At 34.1% G+C, this 25,072-nt stretch overlaps 2 protein-coding genes across 21 annotated transcripts in view; one reads left to right on the forward strand and one right to left on the reverse strand.

Moving 5' to 3' along the window:
* LOC143904675 (uncharacterized) overlaps positions 1-25,072 on the reverse strand; it is a 132,856-nt gene that overhangs the window by 97,586 nt on the left and 10,198 nt on the right. For 5 of the 19 annotated variants that reach the window (XM_077419510.1, XM_077419508.1, XM_077419509.1 and 2 more), the window contains exons 1-2: positions 12,139-12,252; positions 7,264-7,646 (exon numbers count right to left, since the gene is read on the reverse strand). The exons of 10 other annotated variants lie outside the window; for them this stretch is intronic. In XM_077419510.1, the coding sequence (XP_077275636.1) occupies positions 7,264-7,320 (57 nt within the window). In that variant the 5' untranslated portion in view covers positions 7,321-7,646; positions 12,139-12,252. Of the gene's footprint in view, positions 1-7,263; positions 7,647-7,741; positions 8,552-12,030; positions 12,048-12,114; positions 12,253-25,072 lie in introns of those variants that run through there. 4 more of the 19 variants (XM_077419503.1, XM_077419506.1, XM_077419504.1 and 1 more) reach the window with 4 other exon arrangements.
* On the forward strand, positions 18,103-21,345 carry LOC143904663 (uncharacterized). 2 transcript variants are annotated; one of them, XM_077419471.1, is made up of 6 exons: positions 18,103-18,659; positions 18,883-19,217; positions 19,378-19,426; positions 19,704-19,976; positions 20,429-20,578; positions 20,716-21,345. In XM_077419471.1, the coding sequence occupies exons 2-6, from the start codon at positions 19,173-19,175 to the stop codon at positions 20,820-20,822; spliced, it is 624 nt and encodes a 207-aa protein (XP_077275597.1). In that variant the 5' UTR covers positions 18,103-18,659; positions 18,883-19,172; the 3' UTR covers positions 20,823-21,345. The 2 variants fall into 2 exon arrangements, with proteins under 2 accessions (XP_077275597.1, XP_077275598.1); XM_077419472.1 differs by lacking the exon at positions 18,103-18,659 and adding an exon at positions 18,682-18,763.

Here is a 25,072-nt window from a genome sequence, read left to right on the forward strand (position 1 = left end):
TTATGTAAAAGTCAATTATCTCGGCTTCTATTGGTTGTATCGGGACGTTTTTTTTTTGAAATTCATAATTTTTTAAGCGCAAACCAATGGTGCTATTTGCATTACTGTACGCTAATAAATAACGCCGATATTTAATATGCAAAATTTAAATTGTTTAAAATAATAGTCAAATTATAAAAAAAATGTTTTTATTTTAAATTTATAAAGTAGACATCGTTACCTTTTATTTCCGATAAAGTGCATCAAAATAAGTTCACCCGTTCAGACGTGAGAGCCAAGCGTCCGATTTGCATAAATAATTTGTTAATAGACAGCCATATAAAAATTGGAGGCGAGCCTTGTGCACACTTGGTCAGCATACTGAAAGATATCATTGAGTGAATGTCCGCTTAAATATGATAATTTTTAACCCAGTTTTCGGGAACCTGTAAAAATGGCTCTTTTTTCGCTTATTTTTTGCAATTTTGCAATTAAAAAAATTTTTTAATTTTTTTTAAGGCTTATTCTTATAGGAAATTTCCTTTCGAACAATTTTCCTCTCTTCAAGTTTTGTCGTTTGACCAACACAGAAGGAGTTATTTAAAGAAAACTATACAGAAACGCGTTTTTAAATATATTTTGCAATAAAAAAAGGCGAAGCGGGCCGAGTTGATTCTAGAGACTTTACACGCATGTTACGGGATATCATAAGAATCGATTAAAAAAAATTCCAGCTTTGCGCCGTGAACTTCAATATTCTCATTTTTTAATAGCCCTGAGTCCCGAATTAATGGGTCTAAAATGCCGCAAAGCGTATCGTAGACGCTCGTCGTCACGCGTACGCCGTTTCGCGTAGGCACGTATGCGCGCGTTGTCGCACCTTGCCTCGCGATACCGCGCGGCCACGCGCGGCAGAACTGCCTCGGGGCCTTGGGCCTCGGGTGAACAGACTATATTGAAGAAAGCTATATCTGAAATAGTTTACAATTGTTTTTCTACAACAGCATTTTGCTCGATCATTACAAAACAACTTTAAAAGATATATACAATTATTATCGAGAACATATCTGCTATATGTTTTTTATTTTCTATTACGTTTTCATTAATTTAACATGGATTTTAGTCCTACAACCTTATTATACCTGTAGCCCCTGTAGCCAACTTACACCATGATATATGTCAATTTGCCCCACTATCGGGACAAGCTGGCTACAATGCAGCATGTTCGTATTTCACTTATTACAAAAAAACTATACAGTATACAGGATCGTTTCGGGCATGAAAATGTAGAGAAAGGTTCTCTCTATCATATTAGCACTATTTAATCATGATAATTAGTTGTTTAAAAACTCAAATGCCGAAATTGTGAAAATGGTGCCAACGAACCCCGGTCTCCCCTAATGTTCAGGCTGGGTTCGAGGAGCGCGCTTTTAGCGCTATGTGCGTGCTCTGTCCTTGTTCAAATTTCAGTAAGTAACAGAGACAGAATGACGTTGTCAGCGCTAATAGCGTCTCCCCGAACGCAGCTTTGATCGACCTTGGACCGATAAAATTTTTGGCGCCGTTGTTGGACATTCTCTGTGTAAATAAGTACTCTTACTTTAATTTTCTTGGACTTGAACATCACTCTATTATTTATTAATTTTCTAGCCTCTCATTTGTGATGTTTCTGCCAAAATCTCATAAGCACTAGTACTGAGAATGTGCCGACGACGGTACTCGTTTTCTCATCAGGCAGTGAATTTTTACGCCTTAAGAATTTTTCGCATTGACTTAAAGAAATTTCTTTTATACTTTTGGTAAATTTTAACTCTCAACTCTTAATTTTTAACTTATTGACTTTGTTATTTGACCTCGCGCTTGTTGTTTTTGTTTTGTCAGATCACTTGATAAGGACCCGAATCCTGGGTTAAAACGTCGTGAAGTATATGTATATTTTTGCCAATTGCTGTCGATGGAATATATTATTTTTGGTTAAACATTATTGGCGGAACAAACATTTATTTTTCGATAAAATATGCTCCGCTTGGAGCGGAACACCTTGCCAACTGATGCGTACAATAGCGCGCATAAATCTTTATGAGATCTGTCGAAGTAGACAAATCAACCTTACGCACAGTCGCAATAAAAATTGACTAATCAATTATACACTATATTCGCCAGCTATTGTATAACAGAAATAATAAAAATTACGAAAAAAATAAGATTAATAGAATTTTAGTTAGAAGCTCAATTTTTTATACAAACAGTGTTATAAGTTAAAAAGATCTCTTGGTTAATTGCCAAATTAACAAAAAAGTCATATAATTGATGACGTAAAGAAATATCTGTCATACAGTTTTATGGAACATTTTATTTAGTAAAATTATATACCAAAAAATATGACGAATATTATTTATATAAGCCAGAAAAAATTCATGAAATAATTATTTAATATTTATTTATTCTTAATATTCAATTAATATTAATAACTTAATAACATTAATAACTTTTTATCCATCATTGTCGTTTATATGTATATGTATGAGTAAAATATTCATTGCAAATCAATCATTATACTGTTCATGATACTGTTAAATTTTGAGCAGCGAAATCTGCAATATTACACACATATTCCGGTCACCTTCTTTCAATATTCATCTTGCAATATGCATTAAGAGCAAATTACACTTTATATTACGCATATATCGAATGTTTCATACTTTATAAGCATAAATTATTAAGCAGTTACACATGTTTCACAATGTACAAAATTTGTACATTGTAAATCACCATTGATAAAATAAAGAGGCATGCATGAAAATATACAACATTTATCGATTTTTAAGCATACAAATTACATCGCATTTATATCTGATAAGCATTTGTTTGTATTCCTATTTATAGTACATATACCTACAGCAAATTTGGAAAATGTGCAATTTCATTTGTGTGAAGAAAATCTTTTGTGTCGCAAGTTTCAAATCTAATTTTTTAATTTTATTAATAGTGAAGATTGAACAAATTGAAAGAGACAAATTACGAGGTAACCGAGGTAGTGTGAGAATGCCTTTGCCATTTACAACCTTTTTAAAAATGTCAAGACAGAAATAAGGCATAATAAGTTTTGCTTGCCTATTTCTCTTGAGCTCCTTTCACAACTTACCATTACAAAAGACTTCCTCCAATTTTCTGCTAACCGTTCTCTTTGCTCTCTAAATGTTTCAGGACAATGATTCGCCAAATATTACCAAGTAATTACGTTCATTGTCTCATTAGCAACTACAAACGAGCCAATATATCCATGCTTTTAACAAAATATTACTAACAAATATAACAAAATTTTGCGTTTACGTTATCACGTTTTTATTATTATTAAAATAATATATTTATTTTTCTCTCTGCTGTAATAAGAAACCTATAATTTTACAATTGAGAACTTCTTTTAAGCTAGCAGGACCAAATGGGCAGAATCAAACCGGATCTATCGGAATATTTAGTACTTTTTTGTACTAATTTGTACCACTAGTAACAATTTTGTACCTCGTGCTGTTTCGGAGAAAATTGTATCGCTGCTACCTTAGAATTAAGCTAGAAAGACCACAAGAAAAAAAAATTAAAAAAATATTTTAAATACAAAAATTTGAAGGACTGAATTTGTACTAATTTGTACCATACAAATAAACTTAATATATTCATCCCTTCTGCTTCAAACAGCCCCTAATAGAACTCAGTCCTCTTAGTCTCAAGTGTAAAGTACTCTTTCTAATCAGCAGAATCAATCGCTACTTGAAGACTCTAATCAGTAAAATTTGTACCGCAAAAATATAACGTTTCAGATTTTGTACCCCAGCCGTTTGATAAAAAACTACCCCCGATACCTAACAGTCTCAAGAGTAAAGTACTCTTTCTCATCAGCAGAATCAATCGCTAGTTGTAGACTCGATTCAGGATAATTTGTACCGCAAAAATATAAAGTTTCAAATTTTGTACCCCAGCCGTTTGATAAAAAACTACCCCCGATACCTAACAGTCTCAAGAGTAAAGTACTCTTTCTCATCAGCAGAATCAATCGCTAGTTATAGACTCGATTCAGGATAATTTGTACCGCAAAAATATAAAGTTTCAGATTTTGTACCCCAGCCGTTTGATAAAAAACTACCCTCGATACCTAACAGTCTCAAGAGTAAAGTACTCTTTCTCATCAGCAGAATAAATCGGTAGTTGTAGACTCGATTTAGGATAATTTGTACTGCAAAAATATAAAGTTTCAGATTTTGTACCCCAGCCGTTTGATAAAAAACTACCCCCGATCCCTAACAGTTTCAAGAGTAGAGTACTCTTTCTTATCAGCAGAATCAATCACTAGTCGTAGAATCGATTCAAGATAATTTGTACCGCAAAAATATAAAGTTTCAGATTTTGTACCCCAGCCGTTTGTCGGAAAACTATCCTCGATTCCTAACAGTCTCAAGAGTATAGTACCTTTGGTCACGAACAAAATCAATCGCTATTTGCGTATTGTTAACTGTACAACAATATAAAGTTTTCCGTTTTATGCACATATACGCGCACACACTCGTATACATGCAAATACGTACAGTTTACTTCGATATCTTTTTATATGTTGAATTGTAACAAAAATCAGATTTTAATTTATTACTAAATAATTAAAAAAAAAACGGCACCGGTACAAAATAACTATATATTTTATATTTTAATAATATAAATTATTTTGCATCCAGTACGCAAATAGCGATTGATTTTGTTCGCAACCAAAGGTACTACACTCTTGAAACTGTTAGGATTCGAGGATAGTTTTCCGACAAACGGCTGGGGTACAAAATCTGAAACTTTATATTTTCGCGGTACAAATTATCCTGAATCGATTCTACGAGTAGTGATTGATTCTGTTGATAAGAAAAAGTACTCTACTCTTGAGACTGTTAAAAATCGAGAGTAGTTTTTTATCAAACGGCTGGGGTACAAAATCTGAAACTTTATATTTTTGCAGTACAAATTATCCTAAATCGAGTCTACAACTACCGATTGATTCTGCTGATGAGAGAGAGTACTTTACTCTTAAAACTGTTAGGTATCGGGAGTAGTTTTTTATCAAACGGTTGGGGTACAAAATCTGCAATTTTTTATTTTCGCGGTACAAATTATCCTAAATCGAGTCTACAACCAGCGATTGATTCTGCTGATGAGAAAGAGTACTTTACTCTTGAGACTGTTAGGTATCGGGGGTAGTTTTTTATCAAACGGTTGGGGTACAAAATCTGAAACATTATATTTTCGTAGTACAAATTATACTGAATAGAGTCTACGAGTAGCAATTGATTCTGCTGATTAGAAAGAGTACTTTACTCTTAAGTCTAAGAGAACTGAGTTCTATTAGGGGCTGTTTGAAGTAAAAGGGATGAATATATTAAATTTATTTGTATGGTACAAATTAGTACAAATTCAGTCCTTCAAATTTCTGTATTTAAAATCTTTTTTTTATTTTTTTTCTTGTGGTCTTTCTAGCTTAATTCTAAGGTAGCAGCGACACGATTTTCTCCGAAACGGCACAAGGTACAAAATTGTTACTAGTGGTACAAATTAGTATAAAAAAAGTACTAAATATTCCGATAGGTCCGGTTTGATTCTGCCCATTTGGTCCTGCTAGCTTAAAAGAGGTCAATTGAGAAGCTCATTTCCGATTTCGAGTACATATAAATTTTCTAGGACCATTCGGGCTGTAACTATTATTAGGTACTTAAAAGTTACTGCGTGAATTAAATTCATACAGTGATAGATTTTAAATCAAAATTAAAACAATTGAAAAATTTATAAAAAGAAAACGTTATGGAATTCTACAGCAAAATAAAATTAATATAAAAAAAAATTGAATAAACTAACCACCCCTTTCCTTCCGAGTTTCGCACTACATCGAGTGCAAGTGCACTTAATTCCTCGAATCGCTTACGGATTTATGAGAATAGCGGACAAACAAGCGATACAAGACTATAAATTCAAATCGATCAATGTAGTCGCCATACTGATTAATCACGTATACATATACCACCATTCGACGACTCTATAGAATCTCTGACTTTCTACACAAACCAACTGAAAATTATCGATTATCTTTTTCTGCACAGTTTCTAAAGCCCAAAATTAATTTTTTCTTAACAAAAATGTTAAAGAGTAATTAGCGACTAAAAATCAAAAAGCTGTTTAGCAGTCTTTAAAAGAGAAAATGGATGCCAAAACAATATTCTTTACTTAGTTTCAAATAGGATTTATTTCAATAGAAATTTAATCTGATTTGTAAAAGTTATAAAGATATACAGTGTGTTTGATTTTTAAGTGTACTCAGTTATTTTTTTAAATAATAAAAGTATAAAAAAATTTGTAAATAATAGCTATTTTGTTTAAAAAGATCTATGTAATAACTGAAAGTTTTAAATTACTTTTTAAAATGTTTTTAATAACATTTTTTTTTTTTTTTTTTAATAGAATAATACATCTAGGGCAAACTCGAGTAAGATGACCATAGAGGAAAGATGGCCAACTTAAGTTCATTCAATGTTTCATGGCGAGCTAGATTGAAAGAACATATAGGTTGGTCATCTTTCCTCTATGCCCATCTTACCCGAGTTTACCCTATTTCATCATTACTTCATTTCATTACAGTTTTGTAAACTATTAATCTTAGCCATATTTAGCAGTAAATGAAAATTAATAAACACTTTTTTATTACAGATTTTTGTTTCTTATTATACCTAAAAGCGATATTGACACAAGTGACAATATCTCATAAACGACTATCGAAAATTATACTTTATTGCAAATTATTGAATTTGTCATAAAATACAAACTATACTTACAAAACTGTAATGAAATAGATAAATTAATCTATTAAAAAAATAAATAAATAAAATTGTCAATAAAAAATAATTTAAAACTTTTGTTTAACTTTAAGTCATTATATAGATTATCATACACAAAATAGCGTTTATTCGACTCGGAATGTTTTGTATAAAGTATTCCTGTAAAAAGTTAGACGAGTGAAAAGGAAGGTATATTGAAATGCAGGGTATAATGAAATATTTTTTTAATTTCGACGCTATAAAAACTATTTATTTTATTTTATTCCTCATTTTTTTTTACTGCGTTATAGATGGTAGCAAAGTATCTAACAACAAAGAACGAGATGCTATTACTCCTAAATATCTATTTTAATTGAAGACACTGAATACTAATTTGCGTGAAATCGAGATACGCGCGCCGCAATTACGGTGGCCTCGATTATCTCACCTTGTCAATCGGCATTGAAGGGCACGCACGGCAGAGGTTCCAAAATGAACCAATCATGAGGCCGCAGTGTGTGAGGCAGTGGGACAGTAATAATGACACACAGCCGCTGCGTTAAGCGAGCGACGCACGAGGGCCGGCCGTTTCTCGACCGGCAATGACGACGGGATACGGTGCCGTCAGCAGGCCAGGATCGCAGGCGTTGTGCCGAGGAGGAGGACGTGGCTCCTCGGCGTCGATCACGGACGATACACCACTATACGAATCCTCGTTTTCGTCCTCACCTCTCTCACTAGCACACAACACCACCTCTTTTTCCTCTCAGCCTTCAAGGCAGTGTTCGTAAGCGGCGCTCGGACTCAGGTTCGGGCTCCGAATTGCTCCCTCTGCGTATACGCATATAAAGCGGTATAGATAATAATATTCAAATATATTAAGGTACATATATATCTATACCACCTTATAGTGTATGTGTACATACCTTGTACTGTACGTGTGTGTACGTGTGTGTACGTGTGTGTGTGTGTGTGTGTGTGTGTGTGTGTGTGTGTGTACAGGGTGAACCAAAAAAACTTTATACTTGTTTCTTATAACCAACTTTGATTTGTGATTGACTAAATATACTGAAACATGTCAATCTTATCTTTAAGGGAAATATACAATCGTAATAAATTCAACTATGCTGCTTCATCCTCTTGATTGAGTACCTACTTTTTTAAAAAAATTAAATGTCAAATAACACATCGTTTTAAAGGTCTTTTAATTCCCTTTAACTGTCTTTTTTTATGGGTAAGAAACCAAATTTAAAAATCTTAAATATTAAAAATTGAAAATTCAATGTAGATTCAATGTAGAATTTTTCTGTATTGTTTTTTTTTTTTATACTTGAAAAATAAAGGCTGCATGATGGATAAAATATGTCCAGGGCCTGCAACCAAGTGCAGTACAAATTGTGCACTGCACAAAGGCGCATGAAAGGAGGGAGGCGCCAAATTAAATTTTAAAAATCAATTCTCCATTCCTAACACCAACTGCATGCGCTCACTTGTGTCAAATTTAATTTCTTCCGAAACGTATATTCAATTAGATAAAATGAGTATATCAATTTAGAGAAATATCACACAATCTGAAACCGTTGTAAATGAGTGCCATTAGAACATGCTAATTTCAAAATATCCACAATAAGTTTAAACAAAGACTGTATTATTGGAATGCTGTATATGGATGCTGATAAAAGATGAAGTTTCGATTATTTACTACAGTAAATTTTTCCTATACATTTTTACTACAGTAAATTGCGAATTTTTAATTTCTTTAATATCTAAGACTTTTTTTTTTTAATGTATTTCTTGAGAAATACTCAATTAAAAAAACATTATATTATAAAGATTATGAAAAAATTATAAAAATTATAAGAGAATTACAAGACCTTTTAAAACAATTAATCATTTCATTTCTATTGCCATTTTAAATTATTGAAAAAGTAGATACCCTAATTAAGAGGATAAACAAATATACGATAGAGTTTAACACAATTATACATTTCCCTAAAAAACAAAGTTGATGTGTTCTAACATATTTCATGCAAATTAGTCGGTTACAACAAAACGGGGGCAGACAGTTTTCATTAACTCACTCTGTATATGTACCTATATATGCGTATACATATGTAATGCATGAAGGGTATGTGTGTGTGTATTGTATGTGTTTTTAAAAAATTGTGCAATATATACAATATTAATGTGGCAATACACACGCGCACACACACGCACATACAATATTTCATTCGTATAAGGCCATATAATTTACTAATTGTAAGCTCATTTTAGATAAACTATAATTTGCGTTAGATTTCAAGATAAAGTTTATAATTTTTATTAATCTGTATTTTGTAATATACATATACACAAATGTATATTTTCATACATATTTTATGTATGCGTCATTTTGTTTCTCCAAATGTTTTTCGTACTACATATTAAAATTATAAGATCAATTTTTTATCTTGAACTCTAATATAAATTACATCTCGTCTAAAGTAGGCTTTATGTGTGATATGATACAATATAATTGTGTAATATAGGTATATAATATTCATATTATAATTTTTGGATGGGTATGTGTACGTGTTTCTTCCTAGAAGATCTGAATAATTCTTCTAGATTTGGATACATACAAAAATGTTAAGGAAACAATTTTTCATAATATAAAATGATTTCTTTTTTTCTTCTCTGCTATCTACAAAATGTAAAGGAAAGATATATTTTTTCACGTAAAAAAATGTTTATCTTAAAAACATTTAAATGTTGATCTTGAATAAAAATTCCTCTTACATTTACATTTTATCTTTAAAAATACAATATCTTCAATATTTTACCATATCTTTCAACCTAAAAGAATCAGATATCCTGTTGGATCTCTATAGCTATAAAGAGCTGTAAAGGATGTGTAAAAGCGGTAGCGCCAAGTGTTCATGCGTATGCGTGGGTGTATATGTATATATGAGTGAAAGACAATGCCAGCATTCACGGTTGATCCGGTGAATTTTCTCCGACGAAAAAGATAATCGCGAAATAGGCCCCAATATTCAGGTTAAGGTTGACTGTATCTGGCACGTTAAAAACGATCAGAACGCGACCGTATCCGAAGCCTATACGTATTGGAAGCATCGATAACGGAAGAGCGAGACGGTGGAAATAGCAAAGCGATAAAACGGAGATCTCGTAAGACGCATGTGAGATGGATCATAAATCGAATTGAGAATGTGGTTGGCGGAATAAGAAGTGACTCGAAACAAATCATCACGAGGTTTTCGAAGAATTCGAATTCGCTAGCTAACGATTGTGTAACACATTCGCAAATAATAAATAACTTATATACAGGATGTTATATACAGAAAGTAAGTACAAAATTTGAAAGGCATATTCCGTGGCTTATTTTAGGAAGAAAAGATCCTATAAACATATGCCCTAAACTGCTTCGTTTTCCAAATACAAAATTACCCATACGCACGTCCCTGGTGGATCTAAAAATGTTTCATTGGAATACTATAATACATGTACCCATACCAAATTTGAATAAAATATCTTATAAACATTTTCCAGATTTTCGAAATTTTTATATATTTTTTTTTGATAATTTTGACACCCTATGTTTTGAAAACGAAGCAGTTTAGACCATATGTTTATTAGAATCTTTTCTTCCTAAAATAAGCCCCAGAATATTCTCTTCAATTTTTTGAAATTTATTTAGAAAGTACCCTGTATATTGGCAACATTTCAAGAAAGTAAATTTAAGGAAAAAGGGTAAGAAATAATAGAATCAAATTTATCAGTATATTAAAATACGCAAAGGAAATATTTTTTATACAGTTCTTATAATATGAAAATTGATAATATCGATCTATTAATTCAATATATTGGTTATTCTGTGTGAAAATATAATAATTATGCCAGAGACGATATTTTAGGTGAATTAAGATCACAATACGATTATTCTCTCATGAAGAATTATGTAGCAAGAAGCTGATGAATATTAAAATAACGTCGGCAAAGTATCAGTCAAAGGGCAATTATGTACATTTCTAATAAGGATAAGAGTGCGAAAGAAGGAAATGAAAGAATGAATAAGTAGTCTTCGCATTTCGTTCGATACCATCGATGTCGCAGAACCGAGAAAAAAGTACGATAGAATATATATCAGAAATATTGCGTGCTTGGAAGATTCCTTGCGAGACACGAAGAATCTATTTAATATGTTACAATACCAAATGTCAAGCTAAAAGATAAAATGAGAAATTGTCAACGACGACGGCACAAATAGAACCAAGGTCATCGACTATGATTGCGCATGTGGGGATTAATTAAGAAGAAGAACGAAGATGGTCAGTTGTACTTGTACAAACTGTATGATCAACCAAAAATTGCCAAACAAAATTGGTGGGAAACCCAACAAATTCAGATGACATTGAGCAGACTGATATACGCAATGCATATCTGAAACGGAACATTATCGGAAATCTTCGCCGTGCAATTCGCCGGCGAAAGAAGTGGATAATTATCAGTATATTGGATAAGAACGAGATGAATTAGGAAGTGGAGCAACCGAGCTTTTTCCGATTTTACTATTTCATCATCTTCGTCCTGAGAAGCCTCCTGCTTGCCAAGCATGGGGTTTCTTCCTCTTTGCCGTGAACTCTCTCTCTTTCACCCTCTCTCCCCCTCCCTCCTTCCCACTCTTTCTCCCTTTCTTTCTCCCTCCTCCCTTCTTTATCACATTGTTTCTCTTATCTTTTTTGCGTTTATTCCAATGTTTCAATTACTAAGCGAGCCAAAGCTTCTTCGACGCTCACCTGTCAACTCACCGGCTCGCATGTATGTACGTGTGCGCACTGTGCGCACTAATAAAAGCATTAAAAGCACAAGTATCTCTAGAAAGATATTCATGGCATCTTCGATGAAAGAAGGCGTATCAACGAATATATATATGACGGTTGCGCCGACACGACATCGGTTAGCACTAATACTATTTAATTAAATTTCCTTGATGTCTTTTCACGCTATATAAACAACGGTCGCACAACGACGAGAGACTCGCACACTGTGCATCAGCGAGCGAGTGACACGCGCCGGTAGTGGTCGCGTTAACATGTCGTGTAACACGAGCGTGTGAAATAATAAAAAGGAGAGAGAAATAGCGATAAAGACGGACGGAAAGAAGAACAAAGACGAATTAGGGATAGAGATAGGCCTATAATATGTAACATTATACGTTTGTGTGGACGTGTGTGCGTGCGTGTTGCGTGTTTGCGCGTGTATACGCGGTTTATGCGTGCGTATGCGCGCGTGTTGGCACCTAGGTGACACCCCGGACACGTACGAACAGCGTTCACGAGACGGAGGGCAGAGCGAGAACGGAATCGTGAGAGGCACTGCTGGTCCCACCGTCGCCACACCGACGTTGCGTAGAGCGCCGTGTCGCCGGCAAGACGGCCTGCGGGACGGTAGGAGGGATTGCCGGTGGCAGGCGCAGGCGTCAAGCCGGAGCAGAGACCGGGTCGATAGTCCGCAACGTCGTTCCTCCCTTGCCGGCCGGCTGGCACTATTCGCTCACTTTCCCTCTCCCTCTCTCTCTCTCTCTCTCTCTCTCTCTCTCTCTCTTCGTCTCTCTTTCTCCCCTGCTACTCTCTGCCACCGCATCGCTAAATTCCACGCAGTGGCGAAACGGCGATCTGGGGTGCGCGAAACCTCGGAGCGCAGAAATTCGATTCTCGCCACTTTTCCAGGATTCCATCAATCATTGACATAACTCTTTTTAACGCCGAAAAAATTTCTCAGTGGTTTAAAGATCGGAAAAACCGGCCTTTATAATTATCCACTAAGTTGATCCAATTTCTTTTTTAATTTATCGACTATAAAGGTGCAACATTTTGCTTGCGAAGAATTTAACTCAAAATTCCTCAAGGTTGAATCTCAAAATTTTAATTAATTATTATAATATAACAGAACTTTAACTGATTCTTGCTCGTTTTGTAGAATTAGGACTAAAAGAAACAAAATATTAATCAGGTTACAGTCAATCAACATTATTAAAATCGATTATTGAGTGAGCCTAGAAAGGGACATCAGTCGGCTAAGGCTCCGAGGTCTTACAATTCGTCACTAGCTTCTTCATTCTCTCTATATCTCTCTCATTGTTCTCTCGCATCACGGTTACGTACATTTTGTACGCTATATTTCTCTCTTCCTCTCCCCTCTCTCCGTCTCCTTCGCGCGCGCGCGCGCGCGCTTTCGCTTTCTCTCTCCCTCTTTTTCGCTTTACAATTAGGTACCCGTTTGGTCTAGCTGGTCTAGCATCTATTTTCTAAGGGAGGCCTTTTCGCTCACCCGTCCACATTCCGCATGCATATATACCTATATGTACATGCATGCACATTATTCGATGTGGAAATAGTTCCAAATTGTCTCTACATTCGGAAGGTGATGGTTCAAGTTCTTTGCGATGATTCTCGGCTTCTTTCGTCGCTGTTCCAAATCTTACACTTGATATGCGTCATTCAATGATCGCATTTTTTTTCTTTCCGACTTATTCCCTTATTTTTAATACACTCGCGGCGCTGGTGCACACTTACAGTGTTTGCTAATTGGTGTCAAACTGCAAGGATAAATCTTGAGGAAGTGCCTTTCTTAATAAAAATTTTACAGCAAATCTCACTATTTTACATTAAAGATTGAAAGATTTAACCCTTAAAAGCTACACGGTCCATATATACGGACCTCATATATGGACCTTTAATCACGTATAAAGCTGATCAACCAAATCTTAAAGAATGAAATAGAGGTAGAAAAAAGACTAAAGAATATAATAGAATTAGAAAAATTGCCAATAATTAAATTAAATTGTCCAAAAACATCAATTTTTGAAGAGTCTTAAGTGGTTGAGACTTGAGGTGTAGCCTTTAAGGATTAATCTTTCTCATTCTCTTCACTTTTATTTTAATATTTTAAATAGATATACGAAAATGTTTAATATTGAAAAGACACCACTCAATTGGATTTGTGTTAAAAAAAATGTAACTTCAGATCAAGGTATGTACATTTCTCAAATTTTGTCTTATATCCCAAAAGCCCTGGTAGATCGTTAAATGTACGTTCATTTCGACATGTTGGATACATTATATTTAATGATTAATATAAAAAATTTGATTTTTTCCTTACTTTGATTTGTGACAAAAATCTAATTGTAAATAAAAAATTACTCAGCTTTCTCTTCAGCCTTTTTTCAACAAATTTATGATCGACTTCATTAATTCATTTTCGTATACAAAAATATTTAACATTAAAGATATTATCTAACCAAGTTTTCATTGAAGATAGAAACGCGATTTAAAATATATACATACGTGGTATACATGTGTGTGTATACGCATGCGTGCACACACAAGCACATACATATGCATGTATCATTTGTTATCAAAGATCGAACAATATATATATTTTTTGTTCCTTTTCTAGTTATCACGACTGATTATTATCTTTGCATTTTCTTTCCCTCCATTAATTTCTTATCTATTAACCTTATTTCTTCGGCATACCTACTTCATCCCTAATTTTATGTATAACTTACGCAATTCCCGCATTTATGTGCGATCGTTTCATCGTTATCGCCCGAGATTCTTTATAACCTTTCTGCTTGATTCTCAAATATTCACCTCCCGCTTGTACAACGCTCATCGATAGTCCTTTCTTTTCTTTTTTGGCATAAAAACTAAAGTATATGAGCAAATTGAGAATGTAGCGTACTGTCAATAAAAATGCCAAATTACAAATAATTATTTGCAAACTTTATAAAAATTTGCAGCTTTAGAGGAACAATGGAGTGAGTGGCTGCAGGAAACGCAACACATGAGAAGACTTCGAGAATCAAATCAAACCAAAAACATTATACCATGTTAGATAACATTAAATACTAAAAAGAGATCAGTCAAGATTGTTAGTTGCGCGATTTTGTCATACAGAACACCAAGTATGTCATAGGAAATACTCAATTTTTTTGTCTCCCAAATTTGTATTATTCTAGCTTTTCTGTTAACCCTTTGTTCCATAATGTCCTTATATAAGGACACCTATTATTTCGCAGTTTTTCTATGTTTTTACGTATTTCATAATTGGTTTTACTACAGCACTTTTTTCCTCAAATAGATGTATTATACATATAGTAATTAGTAATTATATATACATTAGGTATATATTACTATAAGTAAGGTAAAGGTACCAATACCCGGACACTTAAGCATAGGAAATGTACCAATACCTGGACACGTATCTGTGTCTGGATACCTTTAAAAAAATATAAATTTATGAAAATAAACGTTTGGATATTATAATTGAAGTTTCAAACTACAAGAAAAAATACTTTTATCTTTGATTTTAATTCGCGTTATACTTATAAATAATAAAGGTGTCCGGATATAGGTACATGTCCGGGTATTGGTGTACCTTTACCTTATAGTAAATATATAAATATGTAGTAGTAAATATACATTTATAATATATAGTAATATACGTATTACCTCTCTCATATATTCTATATGGCATAAAAATTGTATAATTAATAGTAGAATATAAAAGTTAAACACATAAGTATGTTTAAAGTCTGTCCCTTATGAATCGTATAAAGTTAATACGTTATTAGAGATAAATTCTCTTTTTCTCTTTTTCCTGCGCAAAAATGTCATGGAATTGAAAGCATTACTGTTACGTAAAAAGTAACAGCAACTGACAATAATAGTATACTACTCAAAAACCTTGTATAGAAAACATTCGAATTCAGCACGAAGAAGACGAATTGGGTTCACTCCCATTCGGCGCCCTCTTTGACAGAAAATCGAAATAATTTTGCTACTCCGTCGAGCATTTGTGAGATAGTATCTTTAGCAAGCCCTTTACTATTCCGTGCCCGTCCCGAAATATGCTCCTATCTACGTCTTCTCTCGCGGCTTCCTCTTCCGCGTTTGCATCTCCGTCGCTTCCTGTCCATCGTTCGTCGTGCTCGTCACGTATCCGGCGCCACGAAGTCGAGCCAGCGGCGTCGGCGACGCCGACGCGCCGATGAGCTCTCAACGGCCGGTTCGTATCGCTCCGATAGGTGGTATACTCAGAATCGAATCACCCCATCCCGCGACAACTCCAAACGCAAAACAAAATTCTTGATAAAGTTGAGTTTTCTAATGCAGCAAAATTTTTCTGCTTTTGCGGCACGTGCAAGGGAGACGTGGACGTAAAAGTAAACATATACTTGGACAGTTTATGCTTCTGCATGTTTACAGTTTACTACTCTTTAGGGAATAAATTATAAATAGCACATGGTACGTGACATACGTTGAATTTCAAGGATAACATATTATCCACTTCGTACTAATCCTTCTCATGTTGGGAATTTGCAAAAGCATGTACAAAGATATACATGTGTAATTTATATAATGCATGTAATACATGATATATCGTTTATAAAAGTGTGCTAGTACTTTTGAAGGTAGTATAGTTCTCTTTTTTAAGATATTATTTTTGAATGGAGAATGTGTTCAAACTTAGAAAACTTTTAGAAAATTCAACACACGTGACCATAGTTGAATATTGCAAGACGTCAAGTCACTATTCAAGGATTACATAACTCTTTATACTTAATGTCAGTAGGATTGGCCTTAGCCATTTGGATTCTCCTTAGAACGGCGATTCAGTTAGCATTATTATTACTACATATCTAATAACATTATCCAGATTTAAATATTACTCATAGTAATAAAATAAAAATTAAAATAAATTAAAATATATTATTGATAAATAATAATTGTGCCTTTTCGACCACTTTTTAACAGAAGTAATTCAATGTAACGGATTTAAAACCTTCTTTCTGTCATTATTTCATGTATAAGTAACATATTACTTTCTTTTTGTCATTTTATTAGATGATTAGGTATTTTAATACGCCAAATTTCAGTATTATTAGCAATATATAAATTCTCGATAGCCGCTGTTTATTGGATATGTAGCAAGTGAATGCAGTACCAACGGTAAAAAGTGGTAGAATCGATAAAATTCGTCAGCGTTGAAATCGCGCACGCTATGCACTCGATGCACTTACACGCTCAGCAGAACAAACTGTGAGAGTGTGAGGATTCCTTCGTTTATGCACATTTGACCGTCGCATTTGACCGTCGAATGGAAAATATTCGCTCATCAAGTTTTTTTAGCAATTAAATTATTAATATTTAGATTAAATCAAGCAAGATTTTTCATTGTAAGATATTTTAAATTCAAGCAGAATTGTTTTTTTTTTACGGTAAATATCTTTTTACTTTGATTATAACTTTTGTGTTGCCAACACAATCATGTTGAAAAGCATATTATATATTTTTGGATATAATATTTTTAAAAGCATATAGTAACAAAAAAATTATAAACTATAAATTTTATTTTAGTTGGCACAGTTTTGTATTATTATTTTTGATATCATTATTCTTTTTAAGAAAATAGATAATATGATAATGTAAAAAATGGTAATATTGTAATATATTTCTCACGTTAATATTTTTTGCTTAAAATTATATGTTTTTAAACTTATTTTTGTATAATAGAAAAGAAAAACACTTACAACATTTATTTTAACTTTACTATTTTTTCAATTAATGCGTGTGCATTTGGCAACAGTTTTTTTAAAGATAATTTTTGGACAGCTTAAAATATTTTAGACGCGCCGAGAAACTAATAATTCCTGCACGAGTATATAGTAGTACGAGAGAAGTAAACTGTGTCAGCGTGTACAGACTGTACAGTTTAAATAAGTGGATGAATGAGCCGTGTCTTACTAAACTTCATAAACTTGTATCTCACATTCCCATAAACAATTTGTCCACTGTCATACGTAAATCAAGAGACACGGTAGTGTCTCGCGCCCAGTACACGCGGAGCGAGACCGACCGTGACTCTTTTAAGCCCGGTCTACATAGGCCGCAGTTCGCAAAACGCAAGACACACGCACAGTCTACATGTCAATCTAACAAAGAGATTAGGTTGACATGTAGACTGTGTGTGTGCTTGCGTTTTGCGAACTGCGGCCTATGTAGAATGTAGACCGGGCTTTACGCGACGCGACGGGTTGCGAGTACTTACCCGAGATGTTGAGATCTCGATAACGAGTGAACGGATCAAGTTCTAAGTAGGCTTGATCGATAGCTTGGGGTCCAATTAGGGGGGGGGGGTTTCTCTTATAATATTCCGCTACGTGCCCTACGAGCGGAGATATTGCGACGCAAAGTCCAAATGTAAAATTTTTTTATTAAGATACTTCCTCCTCCTCCTCCTCATAACGCCGATGTCTTATATGATGACGTCATAATCAGAAACGTCACTTTCACTTTTTCGACACTGGCGGCTAGCGGCGTTAGTATCGCAGTGCAGTGCAGTGTAGACAGTGCGTTCGTTTAGCGCGCTGTCAATCAGTTCCTATTCATCAGCTAACCTATCTCGAGAGCACTCGAAAGACAGGATGACGCGTGGCTCAGTGCCTACGCGAATGATTAGTAACACCAAGGTCCGTGGTTCGAATCCGACCCGGCCTTCGTCCCATATATGCTTTGTTGAAAAGTTTTTTCCGATTAATATTTTTATGGATTAATTATCTGCACGATTGGGAATCGGAAAGGATTCACAATCTGCAAGGTTTAAGATTCGTAAAAAGGATCAAAAAGATTATGAACCTGTGTATCACAGTGGTAGTGTGAATGAATGAATGACTAGGTCTACATTGCTTGTGCTAATTACCTTAGGGTACAAGGCACCTTATTTCCTCATCCGAGGAATGTAACTCCGAGGAAAAAACCCCCCCACTCGAAAGACACGGTAAGTACAAAGTACGCGCGGAGCGAGACCGACCGTGACTACGCGACGCGACGATTAATTACTATTATACTTATTTTATTTACTGTTTATTACTACGTTTTTACGTGAGTGTTTATACATGCAGGTTATAATAACCTATTTACTGTTTACTACGTTTACGTGAGTGTTTATACATACAGGTTATAACCTATTATATTATTTTTTATTTTTATATTGACGGCAGGGAGCTGATACTGAGATCAAGGAGCCTGTTCACACGAGGCGTTTCTGCCGCGCGATTGCGGCCGCGCGTTAATAACGTTTGCACGAGCCGCACGCTGTCCCGAGGTAATAAGGTGCGACAACGCGCGCATACGCGCGTATGCGAAACAGCAGTAACACCGTAATCGTGCCGGCGATATGCTGAATTGAATTGCTTCGTGCTTATCTGTGGAGATTTCGTATCCCTACATTGTGTTACCACCGCTGCCGGAAAAGAAGGTTCTCTACGCTTGGCAGAAAGTGACAACTGACATGTTCGATCCCGACTTCGTTGATCGCAGAAGAGCTGGACTCGAGGTACGTTTCCGATTTACAATTATAATAGTATCGTGCGATGAATGTTGTACCCAATTATAACCTCAAATGAAGTTGTGCACGTTGCTAGTATTCTGATTATACAATACATTTTGTAGAAGTATTATACAAACTTTGTAGAGGTATTATATATTGATGGCAGGGAGCTGATGCCGAGGAGATCAATCCCGTTTACTCGCAAAAGAATTATCGTAAGTTATTTTATTATCGGTTTAACTTATTTTTTATTCTTTTCCAGTTTTAATCTTTAACAACGAGCTGTATCAAAATAATTCGACTAATAATTTCTATACTATTGCAGTTATATACAAATATTAAATTACAGACATTTTTTATCTTGACCATATTTTTCATAATTTTCAGTACCATTTTCTCATAACTTTTTTTTCACAACTTTGCAAAACCACTTGCGGATGTCATATTGTAGCAGTATTATTTGATTTTTTCTAAGTGTAATCACGTTTGCAGAGTACAATGAGCCATGCACGAAAAACCAGGAATGCTCGCACGTGGAGGGTGCTATCTGCACGGATAACATGACATGCGGATGCGCGGCTGAGACGGTGCTGAATATGGACGGCAAGAAGTGTTTGGCGGCCGCCAAAAAGATCCGGGACGAATGCACGGAGTCAATACAGTGCACGGCAACGTTCGAGTTTTTAACTTGCGTCGACAATATGTACCCGTGCGAGCAGAATTTTCATTACGAACACGAGCTGACGAGATGTTTTTCCAACAAAGGTACTCGAGAGTTTTCAACCGATAGTTCTCCCGTTAAGGCCGGTTTTCACACGCAATGATTGGTGGCGCCAGGCCGCGCCAGTCAACTAATGCCAGTAAAAATGCAAACACTTGATGCAAACTGGCGCTAGTAATGTGGCGTTTACTGGCGGTTATTGGCCAAAGCATATAACCTCAAAATTTGAGGTTATATGGTTGTTGTCATTTACTGTGTGTTTAATAAATGTTAAATATTTTCCATATTATACGCTAATCACTGTGTAAACACTTGTGAGTTTGCCAGTTGGTTCTGGCGCCAATGAATGCCAGTCAGTTGGCGCCACCAATCATTGCGTGTGAAAAAACCGGCCTTTAGAATCACGCGTCATGTTTTAAAAAATCCAATTCCAAAAATCTCTTTCTCCGCATCACGTCATAAGAGATAACAATTAATCGTTTTCATCGTTTTGCAGCGATCGGCGATGAGTGCGCGAACAATTACGAGTGTTACCTGGCCGAAGATTACGAGAACGATCCGTCGATTAAGTCTGTGACGTGTAACTCTAACACATGCACGTGCGCCGACAATTACATCTTAAGCGAGAACAAGTGCGTGAGCGCCGGTAAGTGAAAACCGATGTATAACACGCATCTCATCTATAAAGAGGAAATTAATAATTATTTATGGAAGATGCATTTCGATTTTATTCGCTCTTACTCGCAAATTCTTGCTCTTAATGCATTTTTTACGTTTTTGCAGGCTTGTCCTTCGTTGCGTCCTTGTCAATAATCATCCTTGTAATAACGCTGACTTTTTTTCATGAAGTGCAAAATACGATTTCTTCGAAGAGGCACACAAGTCGTTAATGGAGTTAACCTTCTAATGATTATAACATCGTGCATGCGCAAGAGAAATTTAATCTCAAGGCAGAAACGCAAGTAGGCCTGCCGTGGTTGAGGAGGCAATTCATTCTCGGATTATTATTTACTTACGGATTATAATTATTTATGTTATCATTTGCGAGACTTTTTTTAAGGACTTTTAAGAATTCCTAAAAAATGCCCGTGAATTTTTCACAGGTAATAATATCACGTTAACGCACACTAATCTTAGTCAAACGATACCTAGCTCGCAAGTCAAGGTGTATGGAATTCAGAGAACTTCCTCTATATATATGTACATATATACATACCGACTATTCAATTATATACGTTTAATATTTTTTTAACATGGTTAACATAAATGCTAATATAATTTCAAATATATTTATGTTGTATTTGTATGTTATTAAAAGCCTATCTTGTCCAAACAAATTTTTTTCATTAAACAATTTGTACAATAATTGTGAAAGATTAAGATTTATATAAATGTTTAGTATTTGATATTTTTCACTTACAATTAGTTATAAATATTGATTTTTTTATTAATTCACTTTCTTTCTTGTCTGCTTTTCTTACATTCTCTTTTTAATTTAGAAGTACAATATGATAGAATTACATCTGTTCATAAAGAGAAAATAATTATATCTATAGATACCTACATAACATAATATTTAATTAATATTATATGTTTAAATATATATATATATATTTGTGTGTAATTATACAGTATACCAGAATTTCGGCCGTATAAACCGTCATTCATTGTAAAAATTTTAATTGATCCTTCCGTTCTATTTGACATCAATAGTATGTCGGAAACAACTTGTTTCCGAATTAAATTGAATTCATTCGATTACCATCTGCGAGCACTTCGTCAGTCACTTAATTCGAATAATCTCACGTTATATAGGTAACTTACGTGCTACGATGTTTCAATCAAATGATACCAATTGGTAATCTGTAATTAGTAATTGGTAATCTGCTTCTTATGCACCCCGCCGTTGGTTAAAAACATTATTATTGATTTAACTTAACTGATCGATAATATAATTATTGATAAAAAAGCAATCCATATATAGCTTGATTATAATTAATATTTTATCACTTTTTAAAATGTTCTCGTTAAAAACTTTTTAGATTAGGCATATTATTTAATTTAAGGCAAGTATTTTAGAATACATTCTTTTTTTGAAATATACTATTGCAACATACTGATGGCTTGTTTGTATCGTATGAATAATTTTATAATACCAAAAACATATTTATTCGCAAAACCGTCACTTAGCAAATAGATATTCATATCTTCTTTGAGATATATGGAAAATAATTAAAAAAATAAATTTAAAAATAATACATGGATTTGTGCGTAATTATGCGAGAAAGGTTTAAAAAGATTTTAAACATTCAAAAAAAAATACTATTATAATATTTAAATAAAATCAAATTCGAAAGTGTATATTTAACAAATCAAATTAAAATTTTTAAAACTAGATTTTTCTGTAAAATGAGATCCATAAATTGTTAGGTTCATCAATTACATCCATTTGAAAAAAAAAACGGATTCCAGATTTAAACTCCTATATCTTTATGTTTTCGAATCCCGTCTTCCCCCCGTCCCCCTTCAGCAAAAAGCTCACACGCGAAAAACGGCGAAATTTTTTCAGCAATCTAATATAATTGACTATGGAAACTTCAGGTTAGAATCTCACTCTCGCAAGGAAAACAACGAAATTACTGAACCTTTATGATATTTGACAAAAGCGCAGACAGCTCGATTTAATTCCTCTCTTCATTGTGGGAATCCACTCTCACACGATGCGGAAAAACGAGAAATATGCTTTGCGGTGGCCGGTGTATTTCTGTCTGTATAAACGCAAGTGGGTTAATTAAAATCTTCGGCGAAGTATTCCACTGACCGCGCCTATACTGACAGATTTATCGTTAATCGTCGCTAACCAAGAATGATCGACGAGACAATAACAGACATCGCGCAGTTCGCACTGTTTTACATATATATATCTATTGTCTGCCGCAATCTCAGAAACGATTCCAGGCTATCTGGCACATGCTTTCTCGGTATAAAAACTACGTAACATAAAAATCGAGAGAACATTTTGATTTGAGATGAACTAACTTATTTGAACGCAAATTGAGCTAAGTACATTATTTGTAAAACCTATGTTTAATATAAAGTCATATATATAAGTGTCTTATGAATTATGAATTAGGATGAATTTATTCTCATTTTCTAATTGCTGATCGTTCTTTAATTTTTGCATTAAGAAATGCCTTCATTCTTCATTACTGCAAAATTCATGTCAAGCATTTTTGAAGGATGCTAAATATACTATTTTCTCTTCAATATTCTTCATGCGCAAAACACCGATTCACGTTTGCATTAATGCACCTACATGAATACTGTGCTTCGCGCTCGTCACTGGCACATTACGCCTGATTTCCGCTTCCGTTCCCTATATACAGCCGCGATCGCTTGAAAACGTAAAATAACACCTGCTCGAATTATAATTTGCATTTCGTGATGAGAATAGCAGTGCGATAATTAGTTACATTTATAAATAAATATTATCTAAGTGAATAGGTACTACAAATTAAAATTAAATTGTGTTAAAAACACAAAATATTCTTGGTTTTTTGTAAACTTTACTGGTCATAATATCAAATATAAATTTAATTAAAGTAAGGGTAATTATGCAGTATAGGGGAAGCACCTCCGATGACCTTGACTTTGACATATGTTGTCAAGGTCACCCTCCTGAGTGACCTTCAGAAGGTTTTAGCCGTCGCTCGTTTTTTATTAAAAAATTATAAACAAAAAAAGTTTCGAAAATATAGCAGTTATTTTAGGTACTGAGATGCATAAACGACTAATATTACGTTTTTCTTTAAAGCAGAGAATACTTTATTTCGCGAGAAAGTCGCTGCTTTACCAAAACACAACATTTAAAGCAGTAAATTGTTGATAAATTGAAATTTTTTTGTTAAAGCAGAGAATACTTTATTTTGCGAAAAAATCGCTGCTTTACCAAAACACAACATTTAAAGCAGTAAATCGTACCTATGTAGGTTAGTGACGCGCTTTAAAAGTATTTAAGTGTTTAAAGCGCGTCAACCTAACCTATATATGCACCTATATATGCTATATTTTCCAAACTTTTTTTGTTAATAACTTTTTAACGAATAGCGAGCGACGGCTAAAACCTTCTGAAGGTCACTCGGGGTCATGACCTTGACAACATATATCAAGGTCATTGAAATCGGTGAGGTCGCCAAACTTTTTTTTGTTAATAACTTTTTAATAAAAAACGAGCGACGGCTAAAACCTTTTGAAGGTCACTCAGGAGGGTGACCTTGACAACATATGTCAAGGTCAAGGTCATCGGAGGTGCTTCCCCTATACTGCATAATTACCAAAATAAGTACTAAATTGCTAATTGGGTGACACGTAGTGTTCCGTATAGCAAATTGACTCGTTGTCAGTAGGCCTCCGAGTTTGATCCCCGACCTTCATCTCATATGCCTCGGCTTATAAGCGATTCATAAAGAATATAAATTTTGAGTGAAAGATTATGAGATTATTGTTACCTAGGCACAATAAATTACACAGTAATACATATACATAAACTGCTAACTCTAAATCTGGTTCACGATATTGATCAGATTGATCTATCATAAAAATTTGATAAATAAATGATTTCGATTCTGAGAAAAAAGCAGCACTATCTCATGTTTACATCAACGGATCTAAAAGACATTGTCTGTATGGAATTCATTATGTTTCTTCTTTAATTATTAAAAGAGTCATCATTTCTCATTCAGTTCATAGATAACTGTTGGTTGAAAAGAATTCAGTTAAACTTGAAATTGGTTTTGATATAATCAAAAGTTATATGAAAGTTATAAAAGTTATCAATTTAAAAAAAAAAAATTCACAAAAATATTAGGATTATCTCATATTCTGAAATAATTACATAATCTGATTACATTAATGCATGTACAACATGTTGCGTTCATTATCTCGTATTACTCCAAGTTTTCCAAGTTAGAAGTTAGTAATTTCATTAAAGTATAAAATTCTCTCCTCGGAAAATTTTTCGTTTTGTTTCATACTGAAAAATAGAAGAGAATGTAAGAAAGAAGAACTAAAAAGTCTAATGGATCCTTTCTACGCTTTCCTTATTCTTACATAACATCTATTCCTTTGAATATATGTATTA

The sequence above is a fragment of the Temnothorax americanus genome, unplaced genomic scaffold (assembly GCF_048541705.1).
Source record: "Temnothorax americanus isolate GAGA-0224 unplaced genomic scaffold, ASM4854170v1 Scaffold55, whole genome shotgun sequence".
NCBI classification, from domain to species: domain Eukaryota; kingdom Metazoa; phylum Arthropoda; class Insecta; order Hymenoptera; family Formicidae; genus Temnothorax; species Temnothorax americanus.

What these genes read in the sequence shown, in the direction of transcription:
- LOC143904663 (XM_077419471.1), top strand. Translation starts at nt 19,173, where the DNA reads ATGTTCGATCCCGACTTCGTTGATCGCAGAAGAGCTGGACTCGAG. An exon ending in TTACTCGCAAAAGAATTATC is followed by an intron (nt 19,427 to 19,703) that starts GTAAGTTATTTT and finishes TCACGTTTGCAG; the next exon opens with AGTACAATGAGCCATGCACG. An exon ending in GAACAAGTGCGTGAGCGCCG is followed by an intron (nt 20,579 to 20,715) that starts GTAAGTGAAAAC and finishes ACGTTTTTGCAG; the next exon opens with GCTTGTCCTTCGTTGCGTCC.